At 35.8% G+C, this 15,110-nt stretch overlaps 1 protein-coding gene across 4 annotated transcripts in view; it reads left to right on the forward strand.

Moving 5' to 3' along the window:
- The window catches only part of HEATR5A (HEAT repeat containing 5A), a 65,610-nt gene that overhangs the window by 39,043 nt on the left and 11,457 nt on the right, over positions 1-15,110 (forward strand). For 3 of the 4 annotated variants that reach the window (XM_084207336.1, XM_084207337.1, XM_084207339.1), the window contains 11 exons: positions 758-947; positions 1,524-1,693; positions 4,888-4,914; positions 6,741-6,879; positions 7,712-7,891; positions 8,712-8,951; positions 9,665-9,846; positions 11,558-11,626; positions 12,042-12,221; positions 14,188-14,422; positions 14,812-15,060. In XM_084207336.1, the coding sequence (XP_084063462.1) occupies positions 758-947; positions 1,524-1,693; positions 4,888-4,914; positions 6,741-6,879; positions 7,712-7,891; positions 8,712-8,951; positions 9,665-9,846; positions 11,558-11,626; positions 12,042-12,221; positions 14,188-14,422; positions 14,812-15,060 (1,861 nt within the window). The remainder of the gene's footprint in view (positions 1-757; positions 948-1,523; positions 1,694-4,887; positions 4,915-6,740; positions 6,880-7,711; positions 7,892-8,711; positions 8,952-9,664; positions 9,847-11,557; positions 11,627-12,041; positions 12,222-14,187; positions 14,423-14,811; positions 15,061-15,110) is intronic. The other variant, XM_084207338.1, reaches the window with a different exon arrangement.

The raw sequence follows: 15,110 nt of genomic DNA on the forward strand, positions 1-15,110 counted from the left end.
AGGGGACTTCTTTTGTTTCTGTCAGTTTTTGTCTCTTTTACAGTGTTAACCTCACAGCATATTTTGTTGAAGGGTCATATAGTAAATAAAAGGGATTTGTAGCCTGAATACTGTAGAACTTGGTGGATATACATAGTTGACTAAAGGACAAGACATTTTAAAGACTATTTAATGTTATTTCTCTGTGACTAAAACTTATATATATCAGAATAGCTTTAAGAGAGATTGAGTGTATTTAATGTATTTGTCTAAGTATCAGTTAAAGAATTTTTAAAGCTTTCCACAGTGTCTTTGCACAAAGAGAAACTGTTTGTTGACATGAGACAGATGGGGCTATTGGTGCCAAGTAACTGTTACTACAACAATAGGTTATTTCAGAAACTCTAGGTTTTTTCACAATTTTGTTCTTGCACAAGGAACTTTAAGAAATTTTTAAAATAATAAAATATAATAAAGGAATAATAATCACTGTTAAACTAATTTACTATTACATGCAATTTTTTGTTTATTAACAATGAAAAATTTAAAATGGTGGTTTCATTGCACAACATACAGTTCCTTGTAAAATATTCAAAATGGCTTGCTCAACATCAGATTGATAAAATTTCTTTGTATAACCTCTCTGTTTGTTCCTTTGGAACCTAAAAGTGCAACTTCTATTGCATTTCATCACTGAATTTCACTTTTAGCTAGCAAATTTTTTAAAGTCTTATGTATATCATATAGAAAATGCATTACTGCTTCTCTTATTTTGCAGGCATGGGCACTGCACTCTCTGTCACTAATAGTAGATCTGGCTGGGCCCTTGTATCATGTGCATGTGGAACCTACCTTATCTCTTGTTCTCATGTTGTTGCTGAGTGTGCCTCCGGCTTACGCTGAAGTCCATCAAAGCCTTGGTCGCTGTTTGAATACACTTATTATCACTCTGGGCCCTGAGCTGCAAGGTATACAGCATACAAATGTGTCAGCTTCGTTTGCTCTAGCAACCAAATTGCTAAACATTGAATGTGTGTGCTTGCAAATGTAATAAATAAGCAGGTCTAAGTTTCTTTGTATACTTGTAAAGCAGTATTTCATAGGCCATGACTTTATGTAATCAAGATGACATGACTGCTAGTTGTCTCTTGGCATAATTTCCTTTGTTTGAACTGGTTCTCCAAGCCGTGCCTTGGGCTGAAATTTCTTACATGAATTTTGCATTTTATGTTTCTTACATTCTTACATCTTTTAATTCTAGCTGGGGAACAGAAGGTGTTCGTAGTGCAAGAGTTAGGAGCTCTTCTCTGTCTTATGGGGGGGGGGGGGGGGGGGGGGGCGCATTTAAAATTTGCATCTGAATCACCAGAGTGCAATGTCATCCCTACTCATGGCTACCAAAGTATAGCACAGATACAAGGATCATCATTTAGGAGGATGGATGTTATGGCTGGCTTGGGAAAAAGACAGGTTATCATCTTTATTAAAAAAAAATACATGTTATAAAAACAAACAAAAAATAACCTTCTTTATTCTCAATATAGGCAGCAGTACAGCAGTGTCAGCCTTAAGAACTTCTTGCCTTTTGGGCTGTGCAGTGATGCAGGATAATCCTGACTGCCTTGTTCAAGCTCAAGCCATCTCTTGCCTTCAGCAGCTTCACATGTTTGCTCCTCGGCACGTCAACTTGTCTAACCTTGTAAGCTGCCTCTGTGTGAGTATATATTTACTAGTTTATATCCATGTATTTTAAAATTTGTTCATATTTTTCACAAACACTTAAAAAATGGAGATGTTTCTTTAAGCAGAGAAACTGATCATTGTGTAGGCGTGAGGTGTTTCATGTTCTTCTACAGGCAAGTATTCTATATATCTTCATTTTTTTTTCCTCAGTTTCTTCTTTCCCTTTACAAGATGAGCACATTGTGTAGAAATCTTGGCCTTCTGAACTGCTTGCAAGTACATTCTGCTGTTCTTATTAAGGCCAGTTGTCTGGCAGGATATACTGTTCATTAAAACTTTCTGCTGGAATCGTACCAGCTGGTTTATGTTGGCCAGTTTTTTCCCTCTGCTGCTTTTTATGCCTTGCTAGAAGGATTGATTTTAAACATTGTGTGTACTAATTACTGTGAGTTGTTTTGTTTCGTTTTGTTTTTTCATTATGCTGAAAAATTGTAGATTTCTGTGTTTTGTAATTTCTGTAGCGTTAATGGTTCAGTGTACTAACATCTTGGCAGTCAGTATAAAAATTTCTAACATACAAGTTATAGTCAAATCAGGTCTTTGGGAGAAATAAACAAAACTTTTCAGCCCTATATGACAAGAGGTGGGGGAGTTTATTTGTAGGGTGGGGTTTGGTTTGGTTTGGTTTGTTTTCACCCAGTTTCTCTCTGTCTTTGTATAGCTGCTCTTCTTAAGTACTTAGTGCTGTTAAAAAAAAAATACACTTTCTGGTGGCTGTTAGCCTTGGTGGATTTGGGGGGGGCTAGCTGGGGGACAGGGGGGTTGGTTGGAGGTTTTTGAGGGGTTGGTTTTGTTTTAATACCATTTTCTCTCACTGTCAATCAGAGAGAAACAAAAGTCCACAGACAGTAAAGTGTGGGTTTTGTTTTAATGTGGATTTTGTTTTAATCTCATCTATTTCAACACACTTCTTACTCACATCTTCCATTGGGTAGCACTTGTGTATCAATACTAAACATATAGATTTAGATATTTGTTTGTTCCTAACATACAGATTTAGATTCCTTATCTTTATTTATTTGACTAGAAACATGATTGTGGGAGCTAGGAAAAGCTGAAGACGTTTTTCTGCCCCACACTATGATACACATGAATATGCTAGTTGGAGAAGAGCTGCAACTAATCTGAAGTGTTGTTTTAACATACACTAACAATTATTTTCTGTTTATTTGTTTTAACATAGTTTTTCTTATATTGATAAAATCACAACAAACCGTATCGGTCAGTCTCTTGCTTGGAGGGTGTGGTAGCTTTTGGGAGCATTTGTAAGTCCACGTACAGTCTGCTTCAATCTGACTGCTACTATCAAATACCTACTGATATAGAGGATATCATGACAAAGTTGTCTTGATATACATAATATTACTGATTTTTATTGTTTTTACAAGTTTTCTCGAAGTACTTCATACAGCAGTTTAAAAACTTCATAATACTAAATTAGTCAATTAAGAAGCGGGTCATGGCTTGAGTTTGTGTGTTCATGCATTTGAGTGTGTTCCCCTCTATCCCAGAAATGACTGTAGGCTTCCTGGAGAGGAGTCCACTGAAGTCAGTGGCCTCACATGGGTGACCTTTTCTTCATGAACTTGTACAACTAAGGCCAATGTTGCTGGCACTGATAATTCAGTAATGTCAGTGTGTCTCTGAAGAGTGTCATAAACAAGGGGTTTTGAGTGTGTGCTTTGCAGGTATGTGAGAAGATAATTGCACAAGAAGAATTCTGCATTTGTAAAACTCAGCATGCATTCGTGTAGTTTCCACCCACTAAATCACCATCTCATTAGAGAAGCAGAATAAGTTATTGGATCTGAAATCTGCATTTCACTGGGCAGTTTACTTGCACCAAGCTATTCTTCATGAGTTTAAATGTCTGCAGTTTGGAGAGCAAGGTGTGGTGGTCCTCCTTTGCATTGCATTTTGAAGTCTTAAGGGGAAGTAGCATGCAAAAGCTAGGCCCTAGATCATGTGGATATTCACCATGGCATTCTTTATTTAGGGAAGAAAAACAGGAGAGGCAAAGAATCTGCAGTTAGATGAGTAATCTTTTCCCCCTTCATCCATAGAAACATGAATTTTCACTTATAAAATAAAAAGGAATATGCAAAAAATTTTTTTTTTACTTTTTTAAAGTAGCATTTGAACCAGCACACTCTCCACCCTCTTTGCCCAAGTATTCTGTTAAATGCCTGTGCTGTTGAACTTGCCTTTTCACAGTCCTCGTTCTCCTGCCATCCCCCCCCACTTCCTATTTACCTTGTCTTTTACCTCCCTCCACTCTCTCATAACCCTCCCTCTTTGTCCTCCCTCTCCTCCCTCTTAATTTCTTTTTTCCATCATTAGGCATGCTAACACAATTTCTTGCACAGGCAGCTGCAAGCTGCCTCCTCCACCTTTCAAGACCCAACAGGATGAGATGGCTAAGGTCTCCAGTGTATTTAAACAATTCAGGTTGTAACTGTGCTAGCACTAGTAAAACATGACTTAGGCAATGGACACGCTGCTTCACTGGTTCATGTTTTGCAGGGTTTTTGCTTTGTTTTCTTTTATATTGTGTATATGTGCTTGTCATTATCTATCTTCCCTTCTTCAGCTGCTGAGAGTGTTCCCTGTTTGTCAATTGGATCTTTCATGGGGCTTCTAACAATAATGCATACTTGTCCTGCTGTTTGAATTCTTGGCTCCAGCAGAATAGAGATTTTCAGATGTATTCTGTACAGAATGCAGAATACAGCAGAAGATGCTTTTAATCATGTCTAAAATTAGCTCTAAAAGTAACTTAGGTGAGCACAGACTTCTAAAGAGCTTATCTGTGTAAGCTTATGGTGGTGTATTCCTCAACACAGTGAATGCCAGTTTTCAGCTCTGAGATATTAACAATAAGATCAATATTGAAACACAATAACTATACAATGTTAATAACTATGCTGTGCTGTTGTCTTGGTATTGTTTCAAGTATTTAGTGGCAGTAGGGTTGGAATTTAAGTGTGTTCCACATGAAAAATAGGAGAAATGAACTAGGCAAATTAGGCTTTTGGTATGTTTGAGATAAGATTCTGAATTTTATTATGTGCTGAGCTTACGTGTTAGTCTTCCATATGTGGTTGATATCGCTGTGATATCTATTTTTGGTTTTGTCATGACTGGTTGTCATTTGTTTTTGTGCAGGAAATCTTGTTGGATAATTCTGTGTTGGTAGGTCCCTGTGCCTTGTTAATCCTAAACCTTTGCAGTTTGCAGTGGTGTTTTTATTTCATCTTTATCTTTCTTTTTAACCATTTTAATGTAATTTCTTTTAGCATGTCATGTGATACTTTATTGTCATCCTAACCAGAGCCTTCCTAACTTTCTGCAGATGGCAGGAATACATTTCATTTATGTGCTTAGTAAGGGATACTTTTGTTTTTAATGTGTTAAGTACAGAAATTAAACTGTTTTTACATTTAAGTTTTAATGTGATGCTTGCATTTTGTGTCTGTCATTTAGTCCTGTCTCCTGCTTAGAATGTGGGAGAATGAGAGAGATGAAAAATGTGCATCTTGTGTTATTTTGGTCGCCTCCGTTGGGCCCTCTGTTTTTTCCCTGTTAAAAATGAGCATGGAATTTATGCATGTCCAACTTGAAGTTGAATGTGTAGCTTGCTTGCATAAATGTTGCATTAAAAGTCTCACTTATTTTTGAAGTTGCAATTAAGGTACCTTGCAGACATACCTATTGAGTCAGGTTCCTTTCCTTGTAGAAGAATTATGCAGAGAGTGTATCTCTTTGTGTATAATGTAATTCTGAATATTGTAGATTCATATGCATGCATAGAAATTATGAAGATGAAGCTTAGTTTTGTTAATCTAACAAAGCTAAAATTCAGTATTGCTTATTCTTTTTGTCCTTAAGTTGCTTTCTTTAAGCATATGTTAACTAATATATATTAGTCATTTTGACTAACATATATTGGCTTGTTGCTGACAAATGAGCAGCACAGCCTAATGCAAGGTTTTCCTGCAGCAGACACTCAGCTCTGTCTATGTTAAGGATGGTAACAGCTAAGGGTGCACAACTGCTTAGTAGTAGAGAACAATTTTTTTAATGATAACCTAAGCTTAATTTAGAAGAAGATGCATAAATATTGGTGTAGCCATCTTGCCTGACCACACAGCTAGTTTATCATGTCTTTAGGATTCCCTTCAGGATCGTCTTAAAATTGAAAGAAGCAAAAATCAGAAAGCTCCACTCTAACAAAAAAACCCTTGACACTATGTCTTGGGGGTTTTTTAAGTGTTTCTCCTTGTTCCAGTAATAGTAAATCTATTATCATGTATTTTCCAATAAAATACCACACACTGGCCTGTTGGTATTAAAATATAATGGTGCTATGAACTTTTTTGCTAGAGACTGCTCAGGAGAGCTGACCTGTCTCAGTGTCATACATTCACCAGTAATTCTCACCCTTTCTCTCAACTTCTCTAAAACATAATTTAATGTAAACTGAGTATATAAATTTTTTTTTCCAATGAAACTGCAGCAGTGTTCTCTTTGCCCTTATAAACTTCCTTTCATGCATGGAGTTCTGTTTTACTAAGGCCTGATTGATTCTCTCACCCTTGGTTTCACTGACATTTCTCTAGTTACATCTGATGATGACTTGTTCTGAATTTTCAAGCCCACTGTGTGCATATACCCAGTAGTCAAAGAATTAGTTACCATGATTCACCTGGCATTGAAGTTAATGGCAGTTTTTGTACAGTATTGGTTGAGAGGTGGATTCAGCATCAAACCAATATTGTACGTTGCCTTTGGTGAGAAAATGCCAAAAGTTTGATATGTTTTGTAAAATTGATGACAGGACTTGCAAAACTTTTCATTTGAGGGTTTAAAAAAAAGGTTGAGCAAAAAGACCATCAGTTACATGTTTACTGACTTAACAGATCTGCAATAGCTGCAAGTGTTCAGAAAATACCAGCCTTACTGAGGTGTTGCCACAGAGGTTTGTTAGCCATCTTACTGTATCTTCTTGCATGTTTCAGATGAATCTCTGTAGTTCATACTTATTACTGAGACGTGCAGTGGTAGCTTGCTTACGTCAGCTTGTGCAAAGAGAAGCTGCTGAAGTATCAGAATATGCTGTTGCACTAGTGAAAGAGAGCAAAGAAGATTTTACTCCAGGTAATGTATTGAAATTTTGTGATCAAAGGGCTTGGCATATTGACAGGGAATTCTAAATACACTTTGCTAAGAGTGTGAAAGCTTTGCAATACTCTTGAAATCTTAAAATGTTTTCTACCTCAGTTGTCTGTATAGTACAAAATTATAAAATGAGGAAATGCAAGAGGAGTTGCAGGGAAGTCCATGCCCATCTAGCCAGTAGCTGTTGTATTAACTTTTTGCTAAAAGGCCTGAGAGTGATCACTAATTCATCCTCATGTGTCTTTCTGTGAGTGAGTGGTGTTAAAAATTTATTTCACTTCATCTTTCAATTCAAGCTCATTTAGAAATTTTCAGAATAAATAGAATATAGCCATTTTTTTAAACTGCCGATATTTAAAAATTGTAATATTGGTCATATTAATTTAACAACATTATTTCCTTATGTTTGGTTTTGTGGTTTTTTGGAGAATAGTTTTAACTTTTATTTCAAGTTAAAACATTGTTTTAGAATTACCTTATGAAGTAAGGTAAGTGAATTTTTTTTTTCAGGAGCTAGATGCTATGGTGATGGTAATGCTGTGAAATTCAGAGTAGGATTTTTATTTTTTGATGCAGTAACTTTCTTCCTGTTGTTACTATGTTTGTCTAAAAGCTCAACATTTGTTTTGTGTTCATAAGTTAGCTGCAGTGTTAAAATGAAAAATAAAATAAAATGGTTTAAAAAATATTTCAGGGCTAGTAATTACTTTTTCACAAGATGCCCTGTTTGCAACCTTTAGTGGGATTTCTGTTGTCATTAATGCAGTTTTGTGATGTACAGTACTCAGCTCACAGACTTTGTTCTTAGCAGATGTGAACATCAGAGAAATAGGCCTGGAGGGGGCATTGCTGGGCTTGCTGGACAAAGAATTGGACCCAAGATTGTGCCAAGATATCAAAGAGACCCTGACTCATATGCTTACTTCAATGGCAGTTGAGAAGCTCTCCTTTTGGCTGAAGCTTTGTAAAGATGTTCTTGCTGCCTCTGCTGGTAAGTCTTAATACACTGTAGTTGAGAACACAATCAAAATAAGGCCTGCAGCAGTACACTGTGTCACTGAGGGAAAGCATTAAAATTTCTCGAATGTTTTCCATTTATTAAATGTATAATTGTCGTTCATACTGCAAGATTGGATCCTTTAACTTAGTTCTTTCAGAGGAATATGCCTTTCTCTCTTCTGATTGCCCTCTCCCCATTTAACAAATTCTTGTAAACATCTTAAGATATCTTGCTTGTTGATTTAATTCTTGATCTTAATTCATTTCCATAGCAGAAATGGAAATATATCATTGGTTTCAGCTTGTGAGTCCTGTGCAGTCACCTGCAAGAAGAGTATTCTGACCAGTTCCTCTATTAGTAATAGAACTGATACAGGCCTATTATGTCATAATGGTACTCCTGAGCACACAAAATCAATTACTGTGCTGAATATTGGTGGGGGTGAAGGAAATTCTTTAAACCTTCAGTGCAGGAGGAAAACTTCCTGCATTTAGATTTTTTGATTTGGAACAGTACTAGCTTCTAATGCATCACACTAATTTTAAAAGGTTTTTTTTTCCTTTGCTTCTTTCACTGCAGTTCTTATTTACTTCTGTGGTATTAATTTTGTCTGCCAGCAAATAATATCAACCAAATGTTGACAGTTTCATTATATTTGAATTCTAGCATTTACTTTAGGATGCCAGGATTGAAGTTAGTCACCATGAATGTGAGGTTAGAGATAGATTTCAAAGATATTTCTTTCTGTAGGTGTCAGTTATAGTAAGAAAGAATATTATGTTTGGTTTTTTCCCTTCTGTGTCCTAAATAGATTTCAATACAGTAGCATCAATAGATACCACTCAAGAAGAAGAAACTGCCAAAGGGGATGATGTATCTGTATTAACATCAGACAGTGATGACAGGTTCCATCCTTTCCGAAATCCACGGTGGTCCACCAGAGTTTTTGCTGCAGAGTGTGTTTGTAAAATTATAAGCCAATGTGAAAATGCAGGCAGTGCACATTTTGATATAACTTTGGCTCAGGAAAGGAAACAACGTGATTCAAGAGGTATGTGTTAAGCACTGGAAGAATTTCCTAGAATGCAAACTGTGCTTAAAATAAGTATTAGCTCTTTGCATCATAATGAAATTCAGCATAAATTTGTTGTTTGTAATCAATAAAGCCTTTAATTACTCTGATTGTAAGCCTGTATTCTTTAAGGTGTAGAGAATTTTTTATTTGCTAAAAGAATGGCATCTTAGTACAGCATTTACACTCACTTTCCTGATTATAGTATCGTGGTGTATGTGTAGGAAGGCTTTGTTTCTGTATAAGCACTGGCAGTCACAAGTGATAGCTGGCACCAGCCTACAACATCACAGTTTGTTGTCTGGGAGTAGGACTTAAAAAAATGCCACTTTTTTTCTTCCCATAATTTGCATAATCACCAGTAGAAATACAGTGCCATTTTTCAGTGCCTCTCTGTGTTTATCTGAGGTGTTTTCCTGAAAACTTTTTTAGAAGGTCTCATACATGAAGATATTAATACTTTCTTCTAAGTACTTTTTTTCTGCATTTAAATGGGAACCAGACTTGATCAACTAACATAAGGTAGCGAAGAAAAATTGATTTATGTGTAAGCTGCCCAAAGTGAATCCTTGATGCATATTAAGGTAAAATGTATAATATGCATTTTGAAAAAGTTGGGAAGAGTCTTATAAAACACATTATGTCTGAATTTTAACTTAATAAAATTTTCTTTTTTAAATTTCTGTTTTCAGATGACTTTTTGGTACTGCATTTAGCTGACTTGGTCCGTATGGCTTTTATGGCTGCCACAGATCACAGTGATCAACTTCGTCTTTCTGGGCTTCAGATGTTGCAAATTATTGTTCGCAAGTTTGCAGCTGTTCCAGAACCAGAGTTTCCAGGTCATGTAATCCTGGAGCAGTATCAAGCCAATGTAAGCACCATTGATAATAACTTAGAAAAGTTTAGAGTTAGGGTCAGTTACTAAAAGAAATTTGCATTTACAGTGTGTAGGTACCGAGCTGGATTTCAGTTACTTTGTTACTGAAGTATTGTTAATTTCTTTGGACTTAACATCACTAGAAATCATCTTTTCAGTTGGTGTGTAATTTTTTAGCTTGAAAATTTTTCAAGTTTTAGCATTTTTTACTCTTGAATACAACAAAACCAAAATAGATCATTGTTGGGGTTTTTTTGGAAAGCACTGGTTTCAAGAGTGTGAAAGTATTGCAAATAGTATTAGGAATAACTATAAATTTAAACTCTGCTTGGAAATAAGTAGCCTTTGCACAGCAGCCATCACTTTTGGAGATCTTGGCCAATAAACAAGCTAGAGAAGTGAGGATTGTACTCATAAGGTCCATTTCAGTTAAGTCTTGGTTTAGATTTAGAGAAAAGATGTTGTAGTCATTTAGCATTCCATACCACACTTGTATTAAATATGACAGACAGCTGTGTTAAGCCTCATATAGCTTCAGTTTCTAGCAGGCACTGAATAGGTCAAGTCACTTTCTCTCATAGAATTGGAAGACATCCTGACCTACTTTGATCTTGCTTTCGCTATTATAATTCTATTTTTTGGCACTCCTTTGTGGGAAGGAAGTTCCTTGGTCTAGCCTAAAGCTGTCAAGGGAAAAAAATAAACCATCTGTCCTTGATGTCCAAAACCATCAAGCAGGTCACAAGTAAAGCTAATAATTTTCCTTTTCCTTTTAAGCTTCTGTACCTTTAATGTGTTTCTGCTAATACTGTTCACAGATCTCATTAGCTCTTTAAGAGATAAGTTTAAGGCATGTGTGTTAATCAAGTCTACATTGTCTGATTTTTTTCCTTAAAAACATAATAATCCAGAAAAAGATGGATATAAATTTTCCAGACTTAAGTAATGACTTCCTAACATCTTGTTCTGGAGTTCTATAAATGAAGTCTCAGCTTTAGAGGGTCTTAAGAAATTGTCATTAATCGCCATTAAAAACTAATTCTTTCCATTCTTTCACAAACATTTATTGTAGTACTTGCTCTTTGGGATCTGAGTTTAGTATATCAAACTTAAATATGAATTTTCAAATACATGCTAAAGCAGCTAGGGAAATTTTTATTAGCCTTTAGTGAAATAGTTTTCAACAGTGAGAGTGGGTAAAACCATTGCAGCCCAGTTACTTTGTGTTTGTGTATTCTTCATTAGGTAAATGGGGTTTGTGCTCTCCCCTTTTTCACTTTCCAAAGCTGACCAGCTTCAGTCAGGTGTTTTCTTAAATCTGTATTTTTTCTAAGTAAGGAAATGTCACTAGCTAAGTGTCTTGCAAAGTCTTCCATGGTTCAGAACATTGCTTTTTTTTGGTGGGCTCCTCATCAAGTCAAGCATTCAGGAAGGAAGACATTACTGTTTCTGTTTTAGACTGCGCAAGAAAATAAGAGTCAGCCCTGAAGACTCCCTCAAAGAGAGCAATGTCTTCAGTGTAGGCAAAACAATAAAAATAGGACTGAAACTGTTTCTCTGCTCTTTAATCTCACTGAAACAGTCTGTGAAAAAATTATGAAGGAACTATATTTATAAACGAAAACTGTAACAAAGTCTGATTATGAGAAGTAAGTCTTTAGTCAATTGTTCACTATGTATTAAATGTTGTATAACTTCTCTTTAGGTTGGAGCAGCACTTAGGCCTGCCTTTGCTCCTGAAACTCCTCCTAATGTCACAGCAAAAGCATGTCAGGCAAGTGTTAAAAGTTAGAATTCTGTCTCTTAGCTAATGGACCCTCTGAATTTTTTTTTTTTGCTTGATAAGCAACACAAGAAAAAGGAAATAAATCCTCTAACTTTAAATCCTCCACTCAGAAAAAATAATGTCACTTACCTTACATCTGTATTGTGACAACTCAAGGATTATTGTCACTTTAAAGTCTTTTGAGAAACTTTGTTGCAGTTGATATTTTTGCCACCCCAATAATGTTTTGGTTTTCACTACTACAGTATACTAAACTGGGATGGCATTCAACATTTGTTATTGTCTGAGAGTAACTGTATCTTGATAGAAATTAAATCTGGCTTTCATAATTTTACAGATGAAAAAAGGAGTGTGCAGTGCTGTTTTTTTCTTGTTCCTCATTGTTTCTGTTTCACAACACTAGGTATGCAGTGCCTGGATAGCAAGTGGTGTAGTAAGTGATCTTAATGACCTTCGAAGGGTTCACCAGTTGCTTGTGTCCTCTTTGCTCAAAGTGCAGGCTGGAAAAGAAGCACCAAATGAACAATATAATGAAAGCACCTCAACTATGGAAGTACTGGCTGTTCTTAAGGCTTGGGCAGAGGTTAGTATTACAGCTCTGCAATGTTACTCTTGTACTGGGTAGGTGAGTTAGAACATTTCAGACAGAATTTTCAGGAATTTCTAACATGCTTCTTTAAATAGAAGGTGCTGATGCTTTGCTGTGCTACCTCTGAAAGTACGTAAACTTTGTAAACTTGACAAAAGCACCGCTAATTAAATAGGTTTTATTATAATATAATAAGAATAATATTAAAAGAATAATGTATCATACTTAAAAACATTAATCCCTTAATATATTTAAATAGTTCAATATTGATTTGAAATCATATGTTACAAATGGTTGATGGTATGTATGGTGATGGTCCACTCAATGTACTATTTTAAATAGGTAGAAACTTTTCTCATTGCCTTTTGAATTTCATATCTTGAAAATATATCTTTTAAATTAATATTGTCAGTTCAGTACTGCTTTAGTTAAAATAAAGCCAGCTCATGTGAATGCTTGTTTTAATATGTGTAAATGCAAGGTTAAATATTTAAAAGTCAAAAATGAGAACCATGTACACCACCTCCAAAAGATGTGTATTAGAATGTAGTGATAATGGCCTTGGATGCTGATGGTTGATAACCAGCTGAGCTGAGTATGTTATGAAGGTGGATGATATTTCAGTGTACAACCAGGAAGATACTTTGGAGGAGAAAGTAGGCAATAGGTAGTTTTTATGTAAACATCTGTAAAAAAATATACCAATGTTTCATGTGCATATTTGGGAACAGATATTGACAAAATAGCGAAGCCCTTGGAGACAAGCTAGCAGATGGGAATAAAAATCTTGAAAACATGCTTTCATTGAGAGATTTAAATAGATTGGTCTATTTAATCTATTTCGGAAAGGATAAAGTACCATGATAAATTTAAAATCATTACATGAAGAAAAGGTTTTTAATAGCATGTAACGACCTTTCACTGGTCAGAAGCCAGGACAAAATTCATATTAGATGTGAGACTCAACTGTCAGAAGTGAAGATCTGTAGATTGTTCTAGCCTATTATTAAGATCACTAGAATTCTTCAAAGGAAACTCTGTAGAGTTTCCTATAAGCTTTTGTGAGCTGTAATTTGCAAATATTTCACTTTAGCCCTAGGCAGTTCCTTCTCTCTTAGAATCTTACCTATTTCTTGTTTTCGGAAATTGACAGAATTCCCCTATCCTGTTGCTGCAGGGAGGTGTGAGGCAAGGGCTTGGTGTGTGTTTAGTTGCTTGTCTGGGACAACCCACTACAGCTAGCAAACATTAAAAAGATGCAGAAATCATAATTGCAGGGAACTAGTATTGAACAAAGCTGACTTGTGATTCATTGAATCTAAATGTGTCCTTTATAGTTGAGAAGAGCTTCCCTCCAGGGGCATTTTGGAGAGACTACAGAGAGCTGTTTGTCTGAAACTTTCTCAATTCTATCTTTTTGATAACCAGAGAAGTATCTAGGAAAATTACACTGAAGATGGTAACACCCAAAGTGTGCCAAGTATGCAAGATTGTACTCTTCATTCTTTACTGCTAACATGAAGTAACACATAATTTTGAGAAGTCAAGTGCCGTGTAGCATTTCAGTTACAAAAATATTTAGGAATGGGTTAAGTGTTGTTTCCAAATCATTATTATAGGTATATTATTTGATACTTCTTCAGTTGTGTAGCTGTAACAGGGTTTGGTGGTTGGAAGCAGAAACTGGACAAATAATATATTAGTTTTTAAGAGCAGGGTACTTACTTGCAGGTAGGACTTTTAGTGGTTTTCCCCTTTTTAGGGATTCTTGCATCATGATTAGCTGAGGAAAGGATTCAGAACATCTAGAGAAAAAGTGTGTGCTCACCCATGCTTATTGGACTTGAAGCAGAAATAGATTCTAGGAAATCTCATGCCTGTTCAACAGGCAGTCATGCTACTGATCACAATAGTTTTCCAAATGTTAATATTTGTAACTCTTATCCAAATATATCAACAGGTTTACATAGTTGCAGTTGAAAAGCAGAAAAATCAAAGTGATACACACAAGCACAGTTTAAAAATTGTTAACTGCTCTGAAGAAAGCTACAGAGATGTAACATTTTCTGCCAGTGGCCTTCTGGACTTGGTACAGACAGATCTTGGAACACTGAGCAAGCTCTGGCTTGCTGCACTTCAGGATTTTGCTCTCTTAACTTTGCCTCCAGAATATGCATCACAACTACCTGCTGAAGGTAAAAAGGCAAATTAGTTATATTTTTCTAAGTCCCTTGTAAGCAAACTGACTTGTGTTAAGATCATAGTAAGATTAAATGGTATAGAGAATAAGCCTACTTATAGACCTATTTAAAGATCAAGAGTGCTTTTGAAAACAGAGGTTTCATGGATGTGAAGAGTGGTTTGGTATTCTTATTTGTTGGCTATTTTTATGTTGGAAAGAAGAAATAGGTAATCTGTGGCATTTGTCCAAATGAATCTAAATGAAGTGCCCTCATCGGCCTGAATTTTAATACCGAACATTAAAAATAAAAGTAATACATAGAACACAATCCCACTTTAAGAATGAGAAAATAAAGTAGTTGAAAATAAATTACACCCTTAAAACTAATTTCTTTTCTTGTAGGTGGTACATTTTATACAGCAGAAACAATTGAAAATGCCAGACCTCATTACTACAACTCTTGGGCACTGATACTTTATGCTACAGCTTTATGGCTCACTAGCACAGGTTTCATTGTTGTTGATCCAGATGAAGGAGTTACAAATCTCTCCAGACCTGTTACCCCAACTACCATGTGTCAAGATTCTTCTACCAGACCCTTGGTGAAATCTCCTGAGGATGTGAATACCGACAGATTTCATCTTATCTTGGGTTAGTGAGTGAGTGCGTAGTCTGCCTAGATACTGTAACTCTAAATGTAG

Source organism: Fringilla coelebs (genome assembly GCF_963513975.1).
Source record: "Fringilla coelebs genome assembly, chromosome: 6".
NCBI lineage: Eukaryota > Metazoa > Chordata > Aves > Passeriformes > Fringillidae > Fringilla > Fringilla coelebs.